Here is a 25,204-nt window from a genome sequence, read left to right as displayed (position 1 = left end):
GCTTGTTACACTGATCCCAGTCCAGGAGAGACTTTAGCCTCTGGAGCTCCACTGAGCTGGAGGCAGTTACTTTGGTCTTGCACTATCATGAATCTGAGCCACTATGCCCACAAATTGGCCCTGATCTCTGGTCTTCCAAGCTTCTCTTCTGGAGTAGCAGTCCTGTGGCAGCTAAGCAGGGCCGCAAGTGCTATGAGCACTTCTGAAGATCAAGCAGTTTGCAGTTTGTTTTAAGCCTCCGAAATGTAGGCACTTAGCTTGCTTTGGATCTCTTGGCCCTGGGGATTTGCAAAGCCATAGACCACTGATTTTGTTTGATCTTTACAGTTCAGTGGGACTGTGTGACAAATTTAATTTCTGGTGGTTTTTACTTGTAAACAGTAAGAAAAAGCTCCTAATTTTAATGAGCACTTTGCTGTCCTTGTCCTGCTTCCTATCTGTGTAGGATATAGTGTAAATGAATATGAAACAAAAGGCAGTTTGCCTTTTTCTAAACACCTATGCCAAGTGAAGACCCCGTTAAGGAAGCCTGAATTGTGAATAGTTCCCCCTCTACTGTTTGAATTGTTCTTACAGCTCACAGAAGAGTGACTCTTCTGCCTTTGTGGCTTTACGTTCCTGATTTCTCTGATGAGAATCCTTCTTCCGGAGCCCTGCCCAAACTTCCTTTCCTGAAGGGGTGATACAATTGCAAGTCATGTACTGGCAGGCAGGTTTTAAGCTCAGGCAGCGTGGTTGCACCTCCATAAAACCATTGGTTGCTGCTCTCCTTTTTCCACTCCTCTATGGTTGGTTCCGTTTTCCTTATTGATTCCCTGCAGCAAGCCAGGAATTCCAAAACTAAGGCTGAGTTTATAGAGAGAAAGTGAAAGGAATAAGTGATTCTGCCTCTTCTGGTCTTTGTGTTAAGCAAAGCACATACATAAGATCTGCCCAAACCACAGAAGGCTTGTTTGTATGTTGACAGGTTTTTGTGAACTGGGGCTTCTCTCAGGAATACCTGGTATATTTTCCTGGCCTTAGAGTCAACAGTTCATCACTTCTTTTTAGCATGTTCGCAGTGAGACAAATAGCTTGATTTGCTGGCAGAGGGAAGTCCCTCTGTAATGGTGGAGGCTTTAAAAGGGAAGGTGGTTCATGGATGGAAGGATAACCTTGCTAATCTCAGAAGGTCTGAGGTGGGCTTAATTTTGATAATAAAACATGGGTGAATGAAAGGGAAGGCAGCAGTGTCAAATCTATAGCAGTTGTCAGTGAGGCATCCTTGCAGTGGAGAGGAAAGCATTTTTTGCTTATTATTCCCCATATAGCATTTTGTCCTTAACATATATGTCAATGTATGTACTCCAGATCCATAACTGAAGCCAGTTCATTATGTGGTTGTGCAGCTCTTTTCACCTGGCAAAAGATGCTGCTCTGCCAAAAGGCATGGCTCTTCTTCCCCTCGCTCCTTATGTTCATGAATGGCCTAGTGGCAGAAGGCAAGGTTTTGTTTTAAGCTGGATCTGTCTCCTTGTGTAGCCACACTGAAACTCAGGTGGTGAAGAGAGGGTAGTTGGGAATTAGCAGTTAGGGTGCTAAAACTGCCAGTGCGAATTGGTTCTGGTTCAAGCACATCTATACCCAGGGCCAAAATAACTGCCTCATGTTGGCAAAGAGTAAAATGGAGTGCAGAATTTGCCCTTCAGTATGGCCATAACAAAGGGTAGTGCTTGTAACCTTCCAAATGCTATGTCTGACATTCCTGGTGGTGTAAAGCTAACCGAATGTGAAATGTGACTTTGGAAGAAAGCTGGCTGCTGAATTGCATGTGTGAATGCATGTGTGCTTGTATATTCAGATGACCTTTCCAGTACAAGATACAGGTCTTTGCCATCCATTTGCTTGTAAGGATGGCTTTGCTTTCTGTACCTTCTGTCTCCTGTGTGTATCTCCAACCTGGATCTCTACAGGCTGGACCCAAACAAATAGAGCTAAAAACCCAAACCAAACCCCATTTCCCAGTTCTCTGTATTTTGTTGTTGTTGCAAAAAGCAGAATCTGCGTGTCTCGAGCTCCTTCTATGAATCAGAATGATTGTCAGGTATCTTCTTGTAGGAAAAACAGTTCTGTCTTTTCTAAACTGCACTCAGGTTACCAGAGAACATTGTGGACTTGCTTCTCCCAGCTCTGCACACATGGAAAGCTCATATTAAAGCAGTGAGCTCCTCCACACCCAGTCTGTCTTCCACCCTGTGTCTCTTTCAGTCACCTGGATTCAGGGCTTTCCCATGTGTCTTTCTCTTTCAAGTTTCCAGTAAGCTGTCCGTGTACCAGAGAGTACCCAACCTCACTGCCCTCTCTTATTTGTCTTACTGTGTGCATGACTGTTCAACCTGGTGCTAGAATGAGCTGTGCAGGAAGTATTTGTATGTGATGCTGGCATGAATTTTGACTAATCTCAAACCACTGTGTACAAAGAAGTCCTGATTATTATTGTCAATGATTAGAAAAGGTCAACTAAATCCTTTACAACAGTATGTGTCCAGCTGCAAAAAAGCTTGTATCTCTTGGTTTGCTTTCTTTTTCCTCCTGTGTCTGAGTGAATTGAAGTTTTAATCCCCTGGGTTTCAAAACAGGCCTCACCAGTTTTTGTTCTTGAAGAGTATCAGTAATGTACATGTTTCTCCCAAAGCTTTTGCCTTCATTAGGCATTTTCATGTCTGGATAATGAGCAACATGTTTCTTATAGTTTAAGTGTCCTGTTTTCAGAAGTGATAGTCACAAAGGTCTGTAGTCAATCGGGGAAGGCATATGGAAAACTTCACCTTATTTCAGCTGCTGTCCATTGAAATTTACCAAAAAGAGGTTTTTCTCTTGTAGCCATTTATTTTTCCTGGTGATGTGCTTTTCATTTCTTTGGGAAGGGGCAGCAAAGGGACCTGTGCTAGGGCCTGGTGCCTGTCTGTTCTCCAAACAGAATAAAAGACTATGGCTTTCCACAGAATTTGGTGGCATTTGTACTTCCTTTAGTACAAATAGCTTGCAGCAGCTGCAGGCTGTCCAACTAGCTAATATGCAGACCCCAGATCACACACTGAAGAGCACTCAAAAGCACACTATGAACAGACTCTTAATTTCCTCAGACCATGTGCTGTGAGGAGAACAAGTGGTGGTGTTGTCTCTTCCTGAAACATAAAGTGTTTATTTCAGAGTGAGAACTGTCTTCACTGCTGTAGCTTTGATTTCTCCAGCAGGTTTTGCTGTCTTCCAGCAAGCCTGGCCTATGATACAACCCCTGAAGCAGTGCTTAGAGACCAGCCTGAAGAACGTGTTGCAAGGGTGTCTAAGCAAGCCCCTCTCTGAGGGGCGGGAGGAGGTGGGGCTGCACCAGAGGTGTTTGATGGCAGAATAAATGGGAAGGTGTCGGGCAGCTCTGTACAGTCAGTCCACGACACTCTCTGTGTCTCTGTCCTCTTCTCATGTGAGCTGCAAGAGTGTATTGTCTGCACCAAGCCGTGAAGAAATACCTACAAGCAGACTGTTGTTTTGTCTCATTTTCTGTAAACTTCAGCTGCCCATCAGCAACTTTCAAGATGACAAGAATTTTGACAGCTTGCAAAGTGGTGAAGACTTTGAAAGGCAGATGGGAGTTTTGCAATTTGTCTGCTGATCACTGGAGTTTCTCAAGGGCTGCTACGAGGTTGTTGAGCATCAAGGTAACAGTAACTGAGCTACTGTGGTTTAATAGATGGCTTTGGTATGCTGAGGGATAGCTTGCTACAGATAACAGGGCTTATCTGGACCAATGCAGGTTTGTCTGAACCCTGAGCAAAGGAATTGCTTGGCTAGATGCTTATATTAGCAAAGCAAACACACTTTTTGTATAGTCTGGAATGGAAATTACAGGGTAAATTGCACCAGAAGGTGGAAGTTCAGGGTTTCAGTTAATTACTATATGGTATCTTCTTTAGAAACAGCCCAGCCTTCTATAGGACTGATAGGCAACAGAGCAGGTCTTTCAGTCCATGTTAGCATGAATCAGATTTAAAAACATGCATCACTTGAAGCATGTGATTAATCCTGTTGGATTCACAGAGGATTTATTTTTGATGTATTGGGAACTATGGTGGCTCTGAGATTAATTAGAGAGGTAGACAACTCTTTGTGAATGCACGAGTGTATCAGCTCTTGATTTACCGTGGCTGTGGTTATAAGTATGCTGTGGTAAAAGGCATCTTCCACTGGCAAAACTTTGTAGGCCATGGTTAGGATTGCTGCGTCACCTTTTGAACAGACACAGGATAATTCTGGTAGGCACCTGAAGTAGGCTGGATCTGATGAATTCTTACACTGATGGATTAGCATCTGGAGTTTGGATTTGGCATCTTAAATGACAGATTGATGGTGTTAGGTACATGTTTTGTCACTCATTCAAGGACCACATGGTGATAGACCTACAAGGTCACATTTCATAATGCGGAGGCATTCAATTAAGAAGTGTCATGCTTATGGAAAACTGCTGCCCTACTCTGATGGAGTTAAAAGTACCAGCTGTTCTAGCATCTACCTAATTCTGTACTTGTAAAGCTAAAGACTGATGGCTTAAAGCCAATGACACCAATGCTGAAGACAAGGAGAATGAATACCTGTTAAGAAAGCAATGCCAAGTGAAACCCCAAACCCTATTTTAACCTTGCTCCCAGCAATTGCAGATGTACCTGAAGTGGGTCAGAATGAACTGGGCCCCTGTTCTGTTTCAAGGTGTATGACAGGATCTATTGCAGGGTGGCCAAGACCTGCTGTGCATCTGAAATGCTGAGTTTGGTGAAGCATCTGTCCTGGCACTGGGCTCACTAGATGTGGTGCTAGCCAGCCAGCCCCAGAAGTCTCTTTCTGACACATATTATATGACAACTCCTGTCTTGGCATTACAACTGGGGAAAGCTGTTTTCTTATTAGACTTGATTATATGAGTTCAATACCTGCAGGAGTTTGTGCTGTCAGAGTGGATGCTTGTAATCACGGAGACTAAGAAGGCGAATACCTATTGTAGTTTAAGAGCCTGTGGCTCTTGAGATCTTGGCTGTGGATTTTTAACACCACCTTTGCAGGGGCTGCATGAGTTCCTTTGAATACAGGATCTGGAATACAAAGCCGTGAACCTTTCCTGGCCTGGGGATTTTGCTTTGAGAGAGTGACTGGCTTATACACTTTTTTGCCACAGTAGCAGAAGTACAAGAGACTCTCTAATACATATATGAAGCAATAAAGCAGCAGACCTGAGGGAAAAGTTAAGGAAGAGGTCTTAAAAAGCCAACCTATTGCATGGCTTTGTGTCAAAGTGTGGAAGTTAACTGTATTTGTGAGACAAGTGACCAAGTAGTGACTTATGGCTGGGTTCGGGGTTCCAGCCATCATTAGAGGTAATAGATATGTGTAAGAAGTTTGGAGATGGAGTGAAATGCAAAGTAATTAAGATGTGTAGGCTAATGATGGTACAGGTAATGATCCCATTCTCTCATTATCGCAGGCTTAAATGAGCTTTAGTTGCCTTTTACTGCTTTTTCTCAGTGGGCTATTTTAGGGAGCATAACAAAATACAATGAAAATGTGTTTCTAACCAACATATAAGCTAAGTAAAGTATTAGAAAGCATTAGGGAGAGGAGGTAGTTATTAGAAAGCCTAATAATTCTTCTCCCAAGTCCCTTTTCTGTCCAGTTAGCTCAGCCTGTGTGGGGAAACACAACTGCAGGTGAGCAGTCTGAGGTGTGGGGACATGCGGGTCCGTATTTCCCTATTGCATCCCACCCTTCAGTTGTAATGGAGAGATGAAGCATCCAGGAGTGAAAGAGGGGCACAGACAAAAGATCAGAGAGCCCTATGGGCTTTCTGAAGGGGTGCTTAGCATCACTGGTGTGGAGGTAACCAAGCTGCTTGCTAATTCAGGAATGGGCAGAGAGACTGCAGCTCAAAGCTCCTCTCATTTAATGCTCATCTGAGGCCAATATAGTTAAGTGGGGATGTAAAGAGTAGTACATGCAATAAATAGGTGGCTTGTAGGAGTATAGATGGATCAGTAAGGAGAGGACTGGGAGAGCTATAAAAACCACCAGGAACAAGCTAAAAATATAGTTAAAAATGAAAGGGAGAAGAAGGAAATTTTTGAGCTCTGGCTGTAGAAACTATTTCAGGTTACTGTAAAAGGGGCTTTCACATGTATTTTGAGACAGGTGAAAAGTAACTGAGAAAATAACTCCACTATTCTCCCTCTGGAGGTGGGAGTGAAGGGGAGGTAAAACAGGGCCTGTTCCCTTAGAGACTGGGGGAACTTAGTGAGCTGCTACAGTGGGGACACAGAGGGGTGCTCATTTCCTTGGGTGCTGAGTGGCTTCTCTGAGGTGCCTCTACATTCCCCCTCCTCTGATTTTTGTCACAAATATTTGTGGCATTGGTGTGAACAGCCTTAAGAAGAGGTTAAGTTGTAGGAGCTGTGACTTTTCTACCATGGTACTCGTGTTGCATTTCTGGCTTTGGTTTGAATGGTAAAGGAACTCATCCAAAGCTTCTCCCCAAAGTTAGCATAAGCGACCCTTCTTTGGTTTATCCCAAGATCCATTCTTTAGTCTTTCCCTTTCTTCTTGTCTTAATACTAGCCAGAAGCAAATGTGCCAAAATAAAACTATATATATATATATATAAGGGGTTAGCAAAGGAAGTCTTAGCAATGTTCAGACAGTTTTCCAGAGTACTCACAAGAGGAGACATTTTTCTGTCAAAGAGAAATAATCTGCCTTTGTTGCTGATTACTTGGTCTTGAGACAGTGATGTAGCACAGTCCTGGCACCAGCTTTCTACTGTAGAAGAAGTCTGGTGTCTTTTGGATGCTTCTGTACTTGTATTTTGGCTGTTGTGTAGCCAGCCAGAACTGTACGCCAAGAGGCTATCATCCTGCATGGAATCATGGCCTGCCTTAGACAGGAGATGTTTTACCATCTTCTACTGGAAGGAAAGAAACTGGTCTGCACTGAAACCAAGACCCAGCTGTGTCTCTGCTGTACAGCAGTGTCCATTCTGGTTTTGGCACTCTGCATACTCGCAGCTCTCCAAGCCAGCGTTCAGTATTTGGCTTGCCCTTGCCAAGATAAACTGAGGGATTTCTTTGGAGGGGAAAGACATGACTTCCTTGGCTGGTTACTTTGTGAAACAAGTAGAAAAGAGGAGAAATAGCCAGTTCACTTTCCAGTACAGGGGGTTATAGCAGACATACTTTAAGAAGTGAATTGTACTGCAGATATTTTGAGCTGTTGCAAGTCTCCATCATCCATTGTGTAGATGGGAAGGGCAGGAAACTAACTGCAACTAAGTTAATCTGGTTTGTTACATATTGTTTTGGGTTTGTTTTTGAACTGCTACAGTGTTTACTTCATGTGTGAAGTCCTTAGTGAAGTGGGACCTGAACTAGTTAACTTTGGAATCTGCTTTGACAAAATGCACCAAATATAGCAATGCTGTAGCCAAGAGCATGACCCTTTCTGTTAGCCATCTCCATCCTCAAAGCTCTTCAAGAGCCCAACAGCCTCTCCGTAGCACAGGGAGCTCTGCTGAAGGTAAAGCTACTGGCATGTGGGAGGGACAAATCAAGTTGCAAACCATGTCTCACGCTGGGGGTGTGTGTGGAAGAAACATTCCAGTTGAGACTACAACAGAGACTTGAGTGAAACTTCGTGGGGATGCTTCTGAGAAGGCTGGAGACAAAAGGTCCTCACAGAAGCTTTGGGAGCTTTGTTTATTTCTTGTTGGCTTTGTGAAAGCAAAAATCTCTCTCAGCTAATCCCTGACAGAGCCAGCTGGCCTTCTTGCTAGCCTGTAAATCACTTTCCACATTAAAACATAGGTGCAGAGGCAAGGTAGGCTGGCAGCGTGGGGAGATGCTAACACCTCCGCTAGAAATCTAAGCAGGAATAATTGCTTCTAGAATGCTCAACAAACAAACCAGCCACTTAATTAAGAATAATAAATCAAGTAAGGGAGGGAAGCATTTGAACATCTATCCCTTGCTATAGCTGAACTTGCAGGCAGGTTATGGCTGCTCGGGGACATTCTGCATTACTTAAACGCTGTGTAGGGGATCTAATAGTACAATGGGGGTTTCTGTTCAACAGAAATGGGTTCTGTGCTAGTGTGTAGAAAGGCAGGTGGTCTGTGGTGGGAGTGAAGACATGCAGATTTGTGTCAAGTACTAAAAAGAGAGTAAGGTTCTAGAGGTCACACTGATTGCTCTAGGTTTTGGCCCTTCAGGATTTAGATGGATCTTAACTTTTCTGGTCATTCCACTATTATGGATGTTGCTTCCTGAAGGATTTTCCCAGCCTGTTTGCAGTTGGGACTGTGATTCAGATCATTATCCTAACTTGTGCCAGCAAAGGGCAGGACTTGCTTGAACTGGAGCTGATGTTTGGGTGGGCTCAAATAATGTGGCCTGTGGGGGGAAAGGGTCCATCTCTTCCAAGGCTGAGGAAAACCAGTTCTTACAGCCAGTCTCCCATGTCTGCAGCATGGGCTTGGCTTTCAGCAGGCTTCAGAAAGGGCAGAGGGCCTGTCCAAAGCCCAGTCTGAGGCACCCAAGTGACCTCTGTGCTTTGTAATGGTTTTGGCTTTCTGTAATAAGAAGCTTAGTGAAATATGGGAGCTGACCAAACTGTAAGTTTTATTTGGGCTAAACCTAGGGGACATATTTATAACTGGGGAGGGAAGGGTTTTTGGCACTGCTGACACTTCAGTGATTTCTGAACCTTTGGAGAATGCCTGGATGTTTGGCATTAATGAGGAAAAAATGCAAGGCTAAAAGCATCCCAGATGCACAGAATTCAATTACCTGTTGGTGCAGTTTGATTTTTACTATGTTTTTCAGTACATTAGTAATTGATCTGTGCAGTATTTGTAACTGCAGAGGAGCTCGAGATGAATGTTTGCCATAATTGTTACAAAATGTTCAATGCTGGGAATGAAATTTCTCCTTGCTGTGATTGTTCGTCTGATTTATGGCTAATGGAAAGTAGTTCTGCTCCTTTCTACAGCAAATTGATCTTGATTCTTCTTAAAATCCCAGCAAGAGGAATTGTTCTGTAACAAAACCCCAGTATGAAGTTAAATCATGGTGAGAGCTGCTGCCTGGTGGACATGCTTGGCACATCCTCTGTGGGGTTTTGCACTGGTGGTCACTCTGTGACTGCAGCTCTGTGCCCAGGAGGCAGCTGTGCTGGCATTCCAGAAGAGAAGTTCTCAGGGCCCAAAAGGTTCATCATCAAGTTCTTTTAAGCCCGGATCTATAGAAGCAGATCTATTTCCAGCTTTGCTTTCTGTCTCCCCCTGCATGTCACCAGTGATGCTGCTGTGTGAGGGAATCTCCCAGCTCATTCTGTCATTTCTGGTGTACATGTACTCATTACTTTTTTGGTGGAAGCTGGAGTTCCCAGGTGGTTTCCCAACCAATATGTGGACAGGCTAAGCAAGCCTTGAGCAAAAACTGGGAGGAGAGGTGATCCTTTCTCTACACCTGGTTAATTCCAAGGTATAATGGGGGGAAGAAATTTAAGTGATATGGAAGGGTGATCCCACAGTGATAGCAGCACATGCTCTGCTCGCGCTGAGGTTTGCCTTGCCCTCATTAGGAGCATGATGTGTCCCAAGTGTTGGAAGGAAAAAGAGCATCAGGAGACTAGTAAAGGAGACTGTATCTTGGGAGCTGGATTGGGAAAGGGGCATGAATATTTCCCAAGTAAGGCATAAAAGGCAGGTGTCTTGGGTGTTACCTCTATAAACATCAAGCCTGTTCTTGTGTTTGAGTCTTTTCATGTGCCTTTCTCCAATTGCAGACTGCGAACTTGGTGCTGGAAGATGGGATGAAGATGAAGGGCTATTCTTTTGGCTATCCATCCTCCACAGCAGGGGAAGTTGTATTCAACACTGGTCTTTCTGGGTAAGATAAAAGCAAATGAGTGATAAGCACCAAAATTTGTCTGGGAGACTGTTAAAGTGTGAAAGCTGCTTTTCCCAAGCTTGTAGGGTCCTGATGCAAGCATGTAGAACATACTCCCGTGTTGTGTATTGGGTTTCGATAGTGTGGGGCTACAGGGGTGGCTTCTGTGAGAAGTTGCTAGAAGCTTCCCCTATATCCAATAGAACCACTGCAGCTGGCTCCAAGATAGACCCGCTACTGGCCAAGGCTGAACCCAACAGCAGTGGTGGTTGCCTCTGTGACAACATATTTAAGAAGGAAAAAAGCTGAAGTGCAGAAGAAATTGCAGCTGGAACATATGAGAGCAGCAGCTCTGCAGGCACCAAGTGCAGAAGGAGGGAGGAGCTGCTCCAGATGCCATAGCAGAGATTCCCCTGCAGCCCGTGGTGCAGACCATGGTGAGGCAGGCTGTGCTCCTGCAGCCTTTGGAGGAGATATCCACCTGCAGCCCTTGGAGGATCCCACGCCAGAGCAGGGGAATGCCTGAAGGAAGCTGTGGCCCTGTGGGGTCCCCACACTGGAGCAGGTTTAGTGGCAGGAGCCGTGACCCTGCAGGGGACCCCAGCCTGGAGCAGCCTGTCCTGAAGGACTGCACCCCATGGAAGGGACCCACGTTGGAGCAGCTCATGAAGAACTGCAGCCTGCGGGAAAGACTTGTGTTGGAGAAGCTTGTGGAGGAGGGACCTCTTGCTGGGGCAGAGGAGGAGTCTCCCCATGAGGAAGGATTGACAGAGACAATATGTGATGAGCTGACTACAACCCTAGTCCCTGTTCCTCCACACTGCTGTGAGGACAGGAGATAGAGAATGGGGGAATAAAGCTAAGCCCGGAAGGAGGGGAAAGGTGAAGGGAGGTGTTTCTAAGGTTTAGTTTTATTTCTCATTACCCTTTTCTCATTTGATTGGTAACAAATAAAACTAATTTCCCCAAGTCAAGCCTGTTTTGCCTGTGAGGGTTATTGGTGAGTGATCTCTCCCTGTCCTTATCTTGACACAAGAGCCTTTTGATGCATTTTCTCTCACCTGTCCAGTTGAGGATTGCAGTGATGCAGCAGCTTTCATGGTCACTTGTCATCCAACCAGGGTGAATCCACCATCTCCAGAGATATATATATATATATATAGTGATAGTTAACGAAGAGACTTCAGACAGTCCATTTGTGTCATAGCATTTGTTGTGATGAGCAACTTTAAAGACTGATAGAGCTAACCATGATAGTTATGTATGGATCTGATCACCTCCCATTGAAATGCAGCCATTGCAGAGGAGCTGTCTTTGTTCTTCCAGCAGTGCCCTGATCAAACAGAGGTTTGAATCATTTGCAGCCTTTTGAGTAATGGAACTTGGCTTCCAAGTTGGTCATGACCTATCTCTTATGACATTCATTGGCTCATACCACAGTTAAGGATGCATTTAAGCTCTGTGTGGTTTCCAGATAAAAGGTAGGATCAGCCTCATGCCTAACCTTGCATGACTCTCTCCTCTTGAGGGATAGAAGCCAGTGGCTGACTGAAGATGGCAGCCAAATACTGCCAGTGCTTTTATTGAACTGCTTGAGTGGAGGAAATCTGCCCAGAGGAATGAGTGTTTTGGGTAGAAGAGGGACATGTCCCTGGGGATGTGAAACAGCTCTGAGGTGGCTGGTGCTTGAGCTTTTCCTGCAGTCATTCATAGCTGTCTTTGTCCAGCTGCCTTGCATTTCCCAAGTTCTGCTCTCCTTTGGGGAAACCTGCACTCTGAGGATGAGTTTTTAAATGACCTCATTGATGAGAGTGTTCAATTGCTGTGGAGGGGAATCCGGTTGCAGGGTTTTGCATTAGGAGGCAATTATTTAAGTATTCTGACAGCACTAATTACTGACTGTGTTAATATACCCGCCAAAAAGCAAGTGTTTAATGTAGAGCAGAATGATGGAGGGCACCAGAGTTCTTTTCTTGATGATAGATTATAGGCAATAAATCTTGTCACATCACAAAAGTCAAGGAGGACCTGGTGGGTTAATTTCCTCTCCACATGTTACTGTGGCAGCAGAAGCTGCATTTTCTCATTTTCCAATGATTTGGAGAAGATGCCTCTGAAAGAGATCTCTTCTGTGCTGGGGAGCATATGTGCACGGAGGGAACATTCAAAATGTAAGGTTGTATCTTCAGAGCGCTCCAGGAACATGATCTTGATTGATTCAGAGAAGAGAAAAAGTTTGCAGCATTGTTGCAGATCGTAGAAGTGACAGATTTGCTATTAGTCCAAGGATTGCTGTCATAGAATCCTGTACTGGTTTGATTTGGAAAGGACGTTAAAGCTCATGCAGTTCCAATCCTCTGCCATGGGCAGGGACACCTTCCACTAGAACAGGTTGCTCCAAGCCCCTGTGTCCAACCTGGCCTTGAACACTGACAGGGATGGGGCAGCCACAGCTTCTCTGGGCACCCTGTGCCAGTGCCTCAGCACCCTCACAATAAAGAATTTCCTCCTTATATCAAACCTAAATCTCCTCTGTAGCTCTGCCCAGTGCTTCTGACCATAGAGATCAAGACCTTATGTATCTAGAGGAACCCAGCTACCTGTTTCCATTGACTGAGTCAGAGGCTAAGTGTCTGTGTGAAAGACGTGCCCAAGGTTGGGGTCTTCTACAGACTGTCGGGGTACATAGTGATTTGTCAGAATAGAGAGCAAGAGGCTGCTACAGAGGTGCTTTTGCCATGGCTGTTGTTAAGCCTCAGACCATACTTTCTGTGAAGCAGGCGTTTCTAGATGCTGAGTGGGGTCAGCCTAAGCTTTGTGCTGGGATGATTAATATGCTGCTCTGCACCTTGTCTGCTTATCTGGGCTCCTACATTTTGACTTATGTCATAGAACTGAGAGACAGAACACTTTATGTGCGTACAGCTTTCAGGCTTGAAGTAGCTAAAGCTGTCTGAAATGTTGTCATTGCTCTGGAATAGAGGGCAGAGAGCAGTGTTTTGGGGGTGAAATGATGAATTTTCATTGGAAAAGCATGAGAAGGAACTTTTCAGAAAGATTTGCTCAAAAAGAAAATAAATCCTGATATTGCAGCCATCTGGTATAGGAAGAAAAAGGAAGAGAGATTTCCAATTAGGAAAGAAAAAGAATTACAACCTATAAAATGTCCCCATGTTTGTAACAGCTCAGTAAATGCATTTGCCTCTCATAAGTCTGTGTGTGTTCCCCATGATATTCTAGCAAGAGAACTGATTAACTGTAATTTACTGAACTCAGGAAGGCCTTTGGGCAGGCACAGCAAGGATTAGACCTTGCAGTATCTTTGGAGCTTGTGTTCCCATCTGCTCTTCTGTGCTGTACGAGGCATTGTCCCTGCTTAAATGCCATCCTGTCTCAACACAGGGCTGTGTCTTCATGCCCTACCCAAATGCCGTGGCTCTCTGTACTTGCTTGCTGATTACCAACAGCATGCAAAGGTTAATTACATTAGCTTTGTCATTAACAGAGTCTTTTGGTAGCATAACCAGTTGACTTGGAAGGAGAGAGCAATCCCAAATGTGCACATGTCATGCACTTACTGCAGCATTGTGATCACACTGCACCTTATGTGGTTGTTTACCTGCAGCAGGAAGTATGGATCTGAACAGCAGGAGAGGCTTACCTGAAACTATTTCATGGCCATTGTTCATTTGATGATTCATTTGTCAGAGCTGGCTGGTGTGCTGTGTTGTCTGTATCTGCCTGCAACCATTCCAGGTTTTGTGAAGAGTTTCCCAACATTTAGTAATGAATCTTCCGGCAGGACGTCTGATGTTCCATAAAAAATGTCTCTTGTGACTTGCTGATATCTGGTAGATGGCTGAAGTTGCCAATTATGTATTGTTTAGCAATAATAAATTATATTCTGTATAGGGCAGATTAATGCTGAATTGTCTTCATGCATTTGGCTGAATATTGGTGTGGATAACTTCATTTGTTGCTAAATTACAGCTGCTTTTGGGTTAAAAGACAGCAATTGTGTAATGGATTGCCATATCCTGCAGGATAAGGGAGAAAGTAAAGGACTGGTGTTAAGTTAAAGCTGAGGAGCAGGAGCATGGGCATGTAGACCATGTTTACTCTGTTCCCCTCTACTGGATCCAGAGCTGGTACTTTGCAAAGACCCTTGGTTTGCTGCTCCACTGCAGAACACTGTTTCACCACACTTCTAGATCTGTCCTTGCTGAGAAAGGTATTCAGGCAGGTGCTCAAAGCTGCTGTTCCTGAGGCTTCAGCCTGGGCTAGAGATACAAGGACATGCTCTGGGGACTTGTGACCAGGGAAGACTGCTGAATTCTAAAGCATTGCCTTCAACCTGCCCTCTTGCAAACCAGTTTCCAAGCAGTTAGGAGTCTTGTCAGGTAAAATGTATGGTGGAACCTGGAGATTGCTTAGGATGGAGGCCAGGCCTCATGCTGTGAGAAGCTGCAGAAGTGTTATTACGGCAGGGCTTGTTGACAGAGCAAGTAGGAGAGAACACAGAGCAGTAGTGAGGAATCACAAGGATGGTTCACAGCTGCCTTACCAATCCCCAGACAAAGGTAGGCACAGATTTGTCTACCTGCTTCCCCACAGCAAGAGCAGTTACAGCCTTGAACATCTCAAGACCTACATGCTCCAGAGCACGAAAGGGACCAACTCTGGGCAATTTACTCTGTTGGCTTTTCAGTTTGAGCTTTCTATTGCTGCTGAGAGGGATAAGTTCTTACACCTCATGAAGGGAAGGACACAGCAGTGCCAAAGTACTGCCCACTCATGGGGAATGACCAAGCCCAAGCAATAGCTTGGGTGAAGCAGTGGGCCATGCAATTACTGCAGTTCTGCAATGGCTCTGCACTTTGCGCATTTGTTTGCCTTATGTTATATCACAAGGAGCCTGAGTTTAACAGCTCTTGTGCTTTTCTTAAATGAAACATGAGAAGCCAAAGCCTTGCCTTGTTCTCAGTATCAAATGTTTAATCACAGATGGCAAAGTCAGAACAGATTCATGGATGTGTTTGCTTTTATACTGAGACTACTTTCACACAAATTCCATTTCTGACTTTTTGTCATATAGGAATTCAGACCTGTGTTGTTTTAGTGGCTCTTTTGTTTTTCTTTCAACTCCAATGAAGGTATTTTTCTTCTATTGCTTCTTCATCTAGATACACCGAAGCCTTGACAGATCCCAGCTACAAAGGACAGATTCTTACACTAGCTAACCCCATAGTTGGGAATGGTGGCGTGCCTGACACAGCTGCTTTGGATGAAATGGGTCTCAGGAAGTTCCTGGAGTCTGATGGGATCAAGGTAACAAGGGGAGATGCAGACCTGATCAAAAGGTGGTGTTAGCAGCCTGAGCATGTGTGTGTGCAAGAGTTTACTGCCAGCCTTATAAAAGTTAGAAGGAATCAATGATACTTAGCCTTTCACTTTCTTCTTCTGGATAGTGTTCTTTGGAGGAAGGTGGGAAAAGATAATCCATCTTTCTTTCTGTGCTGGGCTCTGTGCTGTCTGAAAGCAGTGTATTTCCCGTCAGTGATGGACATGCTACAGTTCTTGTGAACTGCTGTCTTGTGAACTGTTGCCCCAGAGAGAACAAACACCAGTGAGAATGAGAAGCTTCTGCATACTGAGACTTTTCTCTCTATGTCTGCTCTACCATAAACAGGGGAGGTGACAGTTGTGTGAAGAAGGCTGTATGTACTACTGCAGGAACCAGTATTTACACTGTGGGGACGGGGAATGTTGAAGTAGGGCTGTGTCCATGCAGTGGTGGCAGTACTGAAAAATGGAGCAAAACCAAGTGATTGCAGAACCTGAGGTGAAATGGCTCCTTTGTAAGCTAACTCCACTGGAAAATGGAGCTGATGTTTGAAATGAAATGTCACTTCAAAGTGAAAAGCTTTCTTAAGCAAAAGATGAATCAAAATAAAACATTTTGTTTCATCTTAAACTTCCATTTTCTTTCTGATAAGAAGTGTTTTCTCAGTTCCATGCAATTTGCAGCTTTGGTTACCTGGAAGCCCCATTAGTCTATGAATTTCCTAAGTAAAATGGCCCAGCTACAATCACAGAATGGTTTGGGTTGGAAAGGACCTTAAAATCATCCAGTTCCAACCTCCTGCCAAGGGCAGGGATGCCTCATACTAGACAATGTCACCCAAGGCTCTGTCCAACCTGGCAGTCATGACAGAACATGAAGTCTTTAGCCCTTTGCAGGGTGCACTCTCTCTATGAAGACTCAGATCTGCTGTCTTTTTGTTATAGAAGAGCAGCCATGCCATGCCTAGCCTTGTGTCCTGTCCATGATACGGTTTGCTGTGGATGAACAGTGAAAACTCGGGAGGTGCAGAGCAAGTACAAAGTGATCCTTCAGTGCAAAATGACATTTCTTCTCTCTGTAGGTTTCAGGTTTGCTGGTGCTGGATTACAGCCATGAGTACAGCCACTGGCAGGCTGCTAGGAGCCTTGGAGAGTGGTTGCAGGAAGAAAAGGTGAGTAATCTAGGGGTAACTACATGAGAACAGAGCTGTATGCATGGGAACAGGGGGAAGAACTGCTGTCTTTGAGCTGGTAACAGCTCTTCTCCTCAGGTATCTTCACCAGTCTGTACTGGGTTCATTCTTTGCCTCTTAGTTCTCTGATTCTTCATCCATTTATCTTTTTCAGGATGCCATGGTATTTCCAAGATCTGTCTAGAAGGAATGTTAATTAAATGGGAATGTTTGCTTTTCCATTAAAGTGATACACATTAGCATTCTGTCAATTGTTTCTGTAGAGCTGCTCCTAGTAGTGCTGTTGTTGGTCATAAGCACAAGAGATGTTGGCTGCCAGAACCCCACTGGCTTGGAGCCAAGGGGGTCAAGGATGTGTCAGTAGACTGCCACTGACTTGGGACAGCTGGGAGGGTTAGGTGCTTATAAGTAAGACAAAATGGGGCTCAGAAATGAGATTGCTACTTGCCCCATGAGCTTTTTCATTTAGTGCTTTTTAGGGCAGAAACTAGACGTGAAGAACTAGGCTATTTTTGGGTGGAAATAGGGAGAAGTGTATAACAGGAAGGAAGGCAGCCTAGGTAGGAATGCTGCTCTTGCCTGAGCTCTTTAAAGGACACGTTCTTCTCAGCAAAGTGAGCTGGCTGCTATCTTCTTCTGTCCTAGCTGCTTGTTTTCCAGCTTACCCTTCTCTTGTGTTTTCTTCAGGTGCCTGCACTGTATGGGATTGATACCAGAATGCTGTCGAAATTAATTCGTGACAAGGTATGATCTGCTTCCCTTGATCTGGTGTGTTAACCTTGCTACTTCTGGGCCTTTTTATTATCAGAGCAGCAAACCTGGGGTAGCAGTGTTACTGCTGGGCTGCCTTGACCTCAGATGCTGCTCTTCCTGTGCCCTGTGCTCTTCCAAAGGCTCTCTATCCTCTCTACACAATGGTCTGAGGCAGAGCAGATCCCAGGGAGGCCCCTCTTCTTAGCTCTGCTTCGAGTTTTCTGTTCCACATAAGTGAACCAGTGTAAGCTGATGTAGATGAAAGGCCTCAGGTAGCTGTGTCTGACTAGTGTGCCAAACACAACAGGTACTAGTGTCAACTGCATGTTGCCTTGGATAGTGACAAGAGAGAGCGACAGTTCTGTGAGGCATTTTGCATATTAGGTCACAGACAGCACCTTTGGTCAGTGGAACTACTCCTGCTCCTCAGAGACAAAAGAAGGCCTACAATAAACTGATCTGGCTCCCTAACTCAAGCTGAAGCCTGTTATTATCTTTAATAGTCATTACTATTCTCTGGTTTCCAAGAGCTGACAACTGAAGGACATGAGCAGGTTTATGTTACTGAGTGGAGGTTAATGTTAAGGTACACTTCACACTGGTTAAAAGAGTGATCAAAGCCAGTCTGAATGTAAATGTGCCTTGGAGGATCTTTTGTAATGGATTATTTAAAGTTGCTTTTTTCTGTAGGTGATCAATTTGCAGTCTGTAGTTCAAGCCCACACCCCCTTTCATTCCACAGAGCAAAATATGAATGATCTAGCTTGAACAGATAAGTAGCAGGAATGAGCTCTGGCAGGAAGACAGGGCATTGTCCTGCTCTTACAGACAGCAGACAAGTGCAGTTTAATACAATAGAAAATGGCAATATGTTTTCTACTTTCAGAAGACCTACTGTTTAATGGATCGGCGTTCCTTTCATCCAAAGTGAAAGCACTTCCCATGTTTACCCTGTAACTTAGCAGTGCATGGGAGTAATGCCCATTATACTGGGCCTCTGAGTGGTATTGGTTTATGGCTTTTAAAATAGTGCATAATGTAGCCTTTTCTCCCATTCTGAAAGAAACAGCACTTCACTCCATGTCTGTTTATAAATTGAGGGGTGAGAACAGGGATTCATTATGAAAAATTACAGAAATGAGCGGTGACTTGTTAAATTAGTCTCCAATGGTAAATGCAGGGGAACAATCTGGCAGAATAACCTGGCAGCAAGGCAAGACATGGGGTTCCTGTTTGAGAGCAAGGGCTTTAGGGCTTTGTCATCAGTGTATATGGGACTGACTGGTGGCTCTCATCAGCTTCTGTGGGTCCCAAGAACCTGACTTGTTTAAGGTGATGCTGAATTTCTCAGCTCTGGTCCGTGCAAAGCAGCCTGGAGTTGCTTTTGTTGTGCTACTCAAGATGAGGTAGGATGTCAGATACTGATATACTGTCTTTAAAATTTACCCATAGTAGTGTGCATGGCAATGCAGGATGCTGTCTCCTTCTGGCCCTGACAAGGATATTTCAGGTATGGCCAATGATGGCAGTATCTCATGGAAGTGTCACCAAACCCAATGAATAATCCAATGAGAGTGCATGCTAGTGTGATGTCCACAGGGTGGACTAACATCTTTTATATGAAAGTTAAAAGTTACAACAAAACATTGACTTATTCTGTGTTACTTTCCCCTTCCATCCTTGAAAAGTTCTGTACTGCACACCCTGTCCCCATGCTGAGAAGAGGTTAACCCTAGCTTAATCCCACTTATTTCAGGAGTAGGGCAAAGCCAAACCAGGGATGTTTCCACTGAGAATTTGAACGAGCAGAGTGCTGCTGGCAGAGCAAGAGTGGCCTGGCTTCTGTGAGGTGCTAACAGCAATAAAGAGTAGAGCTTGTGGAGGTGTTTTTTTTAAGCAGTTTCTTCAGAAAACAGTGTGCAGACCTGCCTCCTACATAGCTTTGCCTTACACCAGCTCTGCTTCCTTGTATCTATGCACAGGAGGTGGCTAAAGATCTCACAGTGAGTTTCTATAAACCAGAAAGCTTCAAACTGCTTTGTGGATTACTCCCAGATCTATCGGGATCTGAATTCTAACCCTCTTGGAAGGCAACCCATTTCACGCTCACTAGACAGCTTGCCAGGCTGCCTATTAACCAATGTTACTGCTGACAATGCCTCCCCTGAATGAAGGATTTTAAATAGGTTATTTGATACCAAGTAAGGTTCAGGAACTTCTCTAAGATGCTAGAAATGGTTGTAAGCTACCAAGAAGCCATCTCTAAACAGCTGTTTCAGTTGCTGTGCCTGTCAGCACCTTGTCCCTGTGTTCACAGCCTTTCCTTTGCTAGTGCTTTTTTGTTGACTGGTGTATTTCCACAGGGCACGTTACTTGGGAAGATTGAATTTGAAGGTCAACCCGTGGAATTTGCAGATCCAAATAATCACAACTTAATTGCAGAAGTTTCAACAAAGGTGAGAAATTCTTCTGTGGTCCCAAGGCTGTACAGGTGGTAACTGCTCCCCATTTGCTCTGGGGATTAGCCAGTCAGTTTGGGAACCTTTTATTTACCATGTACCTTTCCAGACCTTTGAAGGACTGTTGGCTCAACATTGTCCTTGCAGAATCCCCATGGCTTCTCAGGTACAGAGCTGAAGCTGTAAAATGAGCTGCGTTGAGCTGGATGTAGTCTGAACAGTACTCTGATCAGAGGACTGTGTGTTACAAAGACAGGATTGAGAAGTATTAGTGATAAGTTAGACCTAGTATATAGTGGGCATTTTCAAATGGAAGAACTACTAGTAAAAAGAATGGTTGTTTTAAGTTTCAGGAAAGCTCACAAAAAGATTTTGATAATCTGTGTTCAGGCATAGCTTTGTTGAGGTGATTCCAGAAGATATTTCTAGATTTCAAAAAGAGACCAGGTGAGGAATCCCCTGGATCTAATATTACTGGTGTTAGCTGGTTTGTCTGTGGATGTGTACAGATAAGCAGTTAAATTCGTGCCTCTGTTAGCTGGATATGCAAACTATCTTCCACCATGAGCTGAGAAGAACATTACAAATCATGAGGACTTAGGAAACCAGGCCCATACTAAAATTAGTAACTATTCTTGTACCAATGCAAGGGCTAACATCTTAAATTGTGGACCCTTTGGGGTTTAAAGTGGGATAAAGTGTGTGTTTGGGTGCTTAATCCCATTGAAGTGAGAACAGGGTGTATGAATCTCTTCTACAAATTCCATACTTACTGCAGCTTATTCCATGCTGTTTGCGGCTCCTTCAAGATCAGTGAGGCTGTGGAAGAGCTTTGCAAATAGTTGCTTGTTTACTGTTCTGCACACAAGATGATATGAGAGTGAGCATGTGTGAGAAGCAGTCCTAAACAGGCTGGTCAGTGAGCAAGTGGGAATTTGAAGCACAGTCTCCATTCAGGCTTGGATTTACAGCAGTAACTGGTTACCCAGGATGCTGTTGGAATCAATAGACCACTTTGTGAATATCACCTTCAGGGATCTCACCAAATCATGCCAAAGCCTCCACTGTATTTTGAGTCAGGGCCTTGTTGCTACACAGAAGGATGGCAATTGCTTATTGAGATTGTGATCTATGATTGCAAGATGCAGGTGAAGCCATTTTGAGCAGTAACTCAGGAAAAGGTAAGGTTGCTGATGCTGAACTCTGCAATTACTAAGACAGAATTGCTGTAAAGATGCTGAAAATAGCTTCTCAGATGGAGATGCAATGAGATTAACAGAGCCTTGGTGGTCTCATTATGTTCATAACTTTATTTTATAGGCTTAAAAAGCAGCATTGCAAATAAAGCTGAAAATGAAGTTAGCTGTTCAGTGTTGATAATTACTGGACGTGATAATCTATATGTTGCCAAATAACTATTTTCATGTAAATCAGGATACAATAAGATCACGAATCTGCTTATCAACTGTGTATTAGGAGTGATTGATTCCCCTCACCTCCCCACTTCTTTAGAAGGCTGATGGTATAGCCCATATTCGCCAACATTGCCTGTACAGGGCAGGGAATATAGAAAGCTGCCAGTATTTTGCAGGGACTTCTGTCAGAGACTTATTTTGGTGCACGTGGTGATCAGGGTCCCAGAGCAGATGAGAAGTATTTAACCACTTGAGCCTAAAAGGCTACTTCCATCCACACATAAAGATAGCCCTATTCCCACATCATCCTTTCAGACTGAGACAATTTCTTATAGGCTGTGCAGTGAACAGATGAGGGAAGTCTTCTTGCTTTAGAAGGAATATATTTGAACAGTTCCCTGATCCAGTTCCCAGTCTGGTTTCTGTCTAGGCATACTCTGGGCCAGATGCAGAAGTCAGAACTCTGCAGTACAGAGGAATAAGAAGTGTGAGAAGCGGGGCGAGGGTTGTGAAGAATTTGGCACCTACAATCAGCCTAGCTGCTGAAGGACATGTAACAAATCACAACCTAAGTAATTAGACAGGGAAGAGCTTAGAGAGTGAAGTAATTAAAGTATCTCAAAGCAGTTTTGTACCTCAACTCCCTCTGGCCATTAGAACAGCCAAGGAGAACATCTGAGAGAGATCTTTGCCTCGTAATGTTTTGAGACTTTAAAGTATGCATGTTGTGAAGAGTTGGGGGGTCTCCAAAAGCCCTTTTAAAAGGGAAGGTGAATTTATTCTAAGGGACTCTGGCACATGACAATAAATTAGTTTCTGTGGAAACTGAACACCTTAATCTTGAGATTATTGAAACCCACCTTCCAGAAGCCTGAAGGTCAGCAGGTAAAAGACCCGTACAATTCCCGTGCAGCGCTGCAGTTCCACCATAGACTATGGAAGTAGAATCTACTTGTGTATTGGTGACTGTGAAGACATTGTCATATTTGATGTCAGGCATGGCTTCGTATCAGAAGTCTTGAGTGATCTAACAAGGCCCAGTTTCAATATGACTTCCATTCTACTCATTCTCAAAAAGAGATTGTAGGGTACTTCGCCATCTGATTTAATAGCATGAACTACAAGGAATCTTCAGATACAAAATACCTCCTTTCAGCATTGCACAACAGGAATTATGACAGCAGTCATGTCCTTACAGGTCAGCTAGGGACCGTTGGTGACTCATGTGTTGTGTTGCTGCTCAAAGCCTTGTAGTGAAGAGAGGTGGCTCTTTGCAACCCATCTCTTCCACCCTTCCTCCTTAGATGTCAATAAGTCACTCCTGTTAACGATCAGAGCTTGCCTCACATAGGACATGCTCTTGCATCCTAAAACTCTGCTTCTCAGTCTTTGAGCAGGTAAAAGTTCAAACAAGAACTGAGTTAGGAGAACACAGGGGGAGGAGTTGTAATATTCTGCTAACAACCTTCATCTTGAGTTCCCTGTAGGGGGGATGTCTCTCCTTCTGGCTGGTCATAATCCTCCCATAAAAGGTTTGGTTTGTCACCCTGCAACAGGTGTATTGGGCATGGATTTTAGCATCTCTTCATAAAGGGCCCAGCATTGAAATATGAATGCCAGGGAAGCTGATTAAACAGGAGTTACTTAGTTTAAAAGATTAAATAGAGACTATTTTCAGTGGTGTATTGCATGAGAGAAAAGCCACTTAAAGTATGCTTATCAATATCAGCTTGCAGAAGCTGAGTGTAACTAAAGGGAAGCACAGAGATTTTTACAAGGAAGAAGACTGCCTTATGTGCTTATTGATGAATAACATCCCAATGTGGTGATAACAGCAGTCATGTAACAAGTAAAGTATTTCAACAAGCTTCAGAAAGAAGCTGTCCGTAAATAACCTTGTATTAGTGCTACAGCCATCTGTCAGTATATCTGCGTGTTGCAGTATCAAGGCCCATATGGTGGTTTGACCTTTTTTTTTTTTATGACTAAAAGATAAGTGAATGTACAAAACATAATAGTTCGGATTTGGGACTGGTGATGATTAACTTTGTAGACTGGGTTAAGGAAGAGCAGCTGAAGGAGGAGGAGAAATGTCTGACATGTCAAACTGTCAGGCTCATATGAGCAAAAGCCGTGCTCGGTGACATGTTTAGCCTGGTCTGTACTGCTGTGATGCACTGGAGGTCACCCATAGGCGATATCCAGCTGTGCTATGCTTTGGTCTTACTGTGATTGCAGGGTCAGCATAGTGTTGATGTGATGGATCTGCAGCTGGTGTGGAGCAGCCTCACTCCACTGGCATTAGCAGGATGACTTAACTGCAGCTGAAAGTCTCTTGCTGTGTATCTGGTGTTTCTCTCAGGCTGCACTAATCAGTGAGAACTGGCTTGCTGCTGCACTGCTAATGAGGTAAAACACAGGAAAAAGCTTGTCATTAGCTATGGAAACAAGTGATTTCTTAGGAATTGCTGTAATCAAGAGTGTATAAAAGAGCATTATAACTTCTGGTCTCACAGAAAAATGAAGGAAGTGCTAATGCCTGCAGTGCTTCCGGAGATTTCCCTGTGAATTGATTCTTAAGTACTAGCTCTGGACGGTGGTGAAATGTTACTCTGCTCCCTGTCTTCCCCGTGTTCTGTGAGCAGGGGGTGATCGGTCATTTACAGCATGGTCTGTCTTTCTGTAGGAAGTGAAGGTTTATGGCAGAGGGAATCCAATTAAAGTTGTAGCTGTCGACTGTGGGCTGAAGTACAATATTATCCGCCTGCTAGTAAAGGTAGGTCAGTGCTTTATGTCCTTCATCTCTTGTTTTGCTTTGTCAAAAGCCTAGACTGTTCTCATTAGCCTTCCTTCTACCTGGACACATCCATTCCAGTAGCAGTTGTGCTCCTAAAATGAGGTACACTTTTTAGGAGGATTTTTATGGGAACGTGGTGCACTGTATTGAGGAGATAAGGAGCAGGACCTGTGCAGCAACCTCTCAGCCATGAGAGGAGCTCCTAGGTGAGCTTTAAAAAAGACAAGGCACGGCTTCTGTGAAGAGCAAGCAAGGAAGGTCAAGCCAACACTGTAAAGAACAAATAAATGGGGATAAGATTTTGCAGTGAGGGTAGTGAATGGCTGAAACAGGCCCAGAGAAGCTGTGGAATGTCTGTCCTTGAAGATATTAAAAACTCAACTGACCAATGCTCTTAAGCAACCTGCCAGCAAGCTGAACTCACCCCTGCTTTGAGCAGGGATTGGAGCAGGTGACCTCCTGGAGTCCCTTCATCCCAAGTTATTCTTTAAGCCTATGATTCTATGAAAATCTTTTCCTGTTGTTAGCACAGTGATTGAGCAGTCCTCACTTCTGTAACCACACAGGAGGATTAAAAGGGGTGTCCTCTCATTCTCTGGATCTACTGGGTTTCCCTGTTTTTGTTCTTTAGTTTATGTGGATATTCCCATTTTTCATGTGCAGGATCATTTTTCACATGGCACAGAATGAGGTTGTGAAGTCCTAATTTAGCATTTAGGATGAATGCACTGTGTAAAAATGACCATGTTTTACATGTGTGCATGTGTTCACATGTGTGTATGCTTTGTTTTTGCATTCCATTAGTAAGTTTTGATCTTAGTGAATTTCAGACAAACTTGACAAACATCGAAACAGCTCAAAGTTACTAAATCTACCAGTTTTGTGAAAATAATCTGGTCAGATATGGAGAGAAACCTTGTTTTTGTCCCTGGCAAAGGGATGACTGAAATCCAAACTCAGCCTCTGGGACATAAGAGCACAAGAACAACCTCCTCACAAAAATGCATTTCTTCTCCCCCTCCCCATTTCTTGTTCCCTGTTCTTTTTCTCCTAGCGAGGTGCAGAAGTGCATTTGGTTCCGTGGGACCATGATTTCACCAGCATGGAGTATGATGGGCTCATAATTTCTGGAGGTCCAGGAGATCCCATGAAGGCCCAGGAGGTGATTCAGAATGTCAGAAAGGTACAGTGTAATAGCCATAGGTCAATTGTTCTTCTTTGCCCCTCTTTTCAAGTGCCTGACTTCTATACAGTTGATGGTACTAACGTGTTACAGACCAAC

At 44.0% G+C, this 25,204-nt stretch overlaps 1 protein-coding gene across 1 annotated transcript in view; it reads left to right on the top strand.

Moving 5' to 3' along the window:
* The window catches only part of CPS1 (carbamoyl-phosphate synthase 1), a 110,901-nt gene that overhangs the window by 15,828 nt on the left and 69,869 nt on the right, over positions 1–25,204 (top strand). Inside the window, exons 3-10 of the mRNA XM_062602193.1 lie at positions 3,554–3,704; positions 9,859–9,962; positions 15,146–15,290; positions 16,388–16,477; positions 17,186–17,242; positions 19,615–19,707; positions 23,812–23,901; positions 24,977–25,105. Of these exons, the coding sequence (XP_062458177.1) occupies positions 3,576–3,704; positions 9,859–9,962; positions 15,146–15,290; positions 16,388–16,477; positions 17,186–17,242; positions 19,615–19,707; positions 23,812–23,901; positions 24,977–25,105 (837 nt within the window). The 5' untranslated portion in view covers positions 3,554–3,575. The remainder of the gene's footprint in view (positions 1–3,553; positions 3,705–9,858; positions 9,963–15,145; positions 15,291–16,387; positions 16,478–17,185; positions 17,243–19,614; positions 19,708–23,811; positions 23,902–24,976; positions 25,106–25,204) is intronic.

Source organism: Pezoporus occidentalis, unplaced genomic scaffold (assembly GCF_034315485.1).
Source record: "Pezoporus occidentalis ecotype Australia unplaced genomic scaffold, CSIRO_AGI_Poc_V1 ctg118, whole genome shotgun sequence".
Lineage (NCBI taxonomy): Eukaryota > Metazoa > Chordata > Aves > Psittaciformes > Psittacidae > Pezoporus > Pezoporus occidentalis.
The sequence above is the reverse complement of the archived record's forward strand: the minus strand, read 5'-3'. Positions and strand labels throughout refer to the sequence as shown.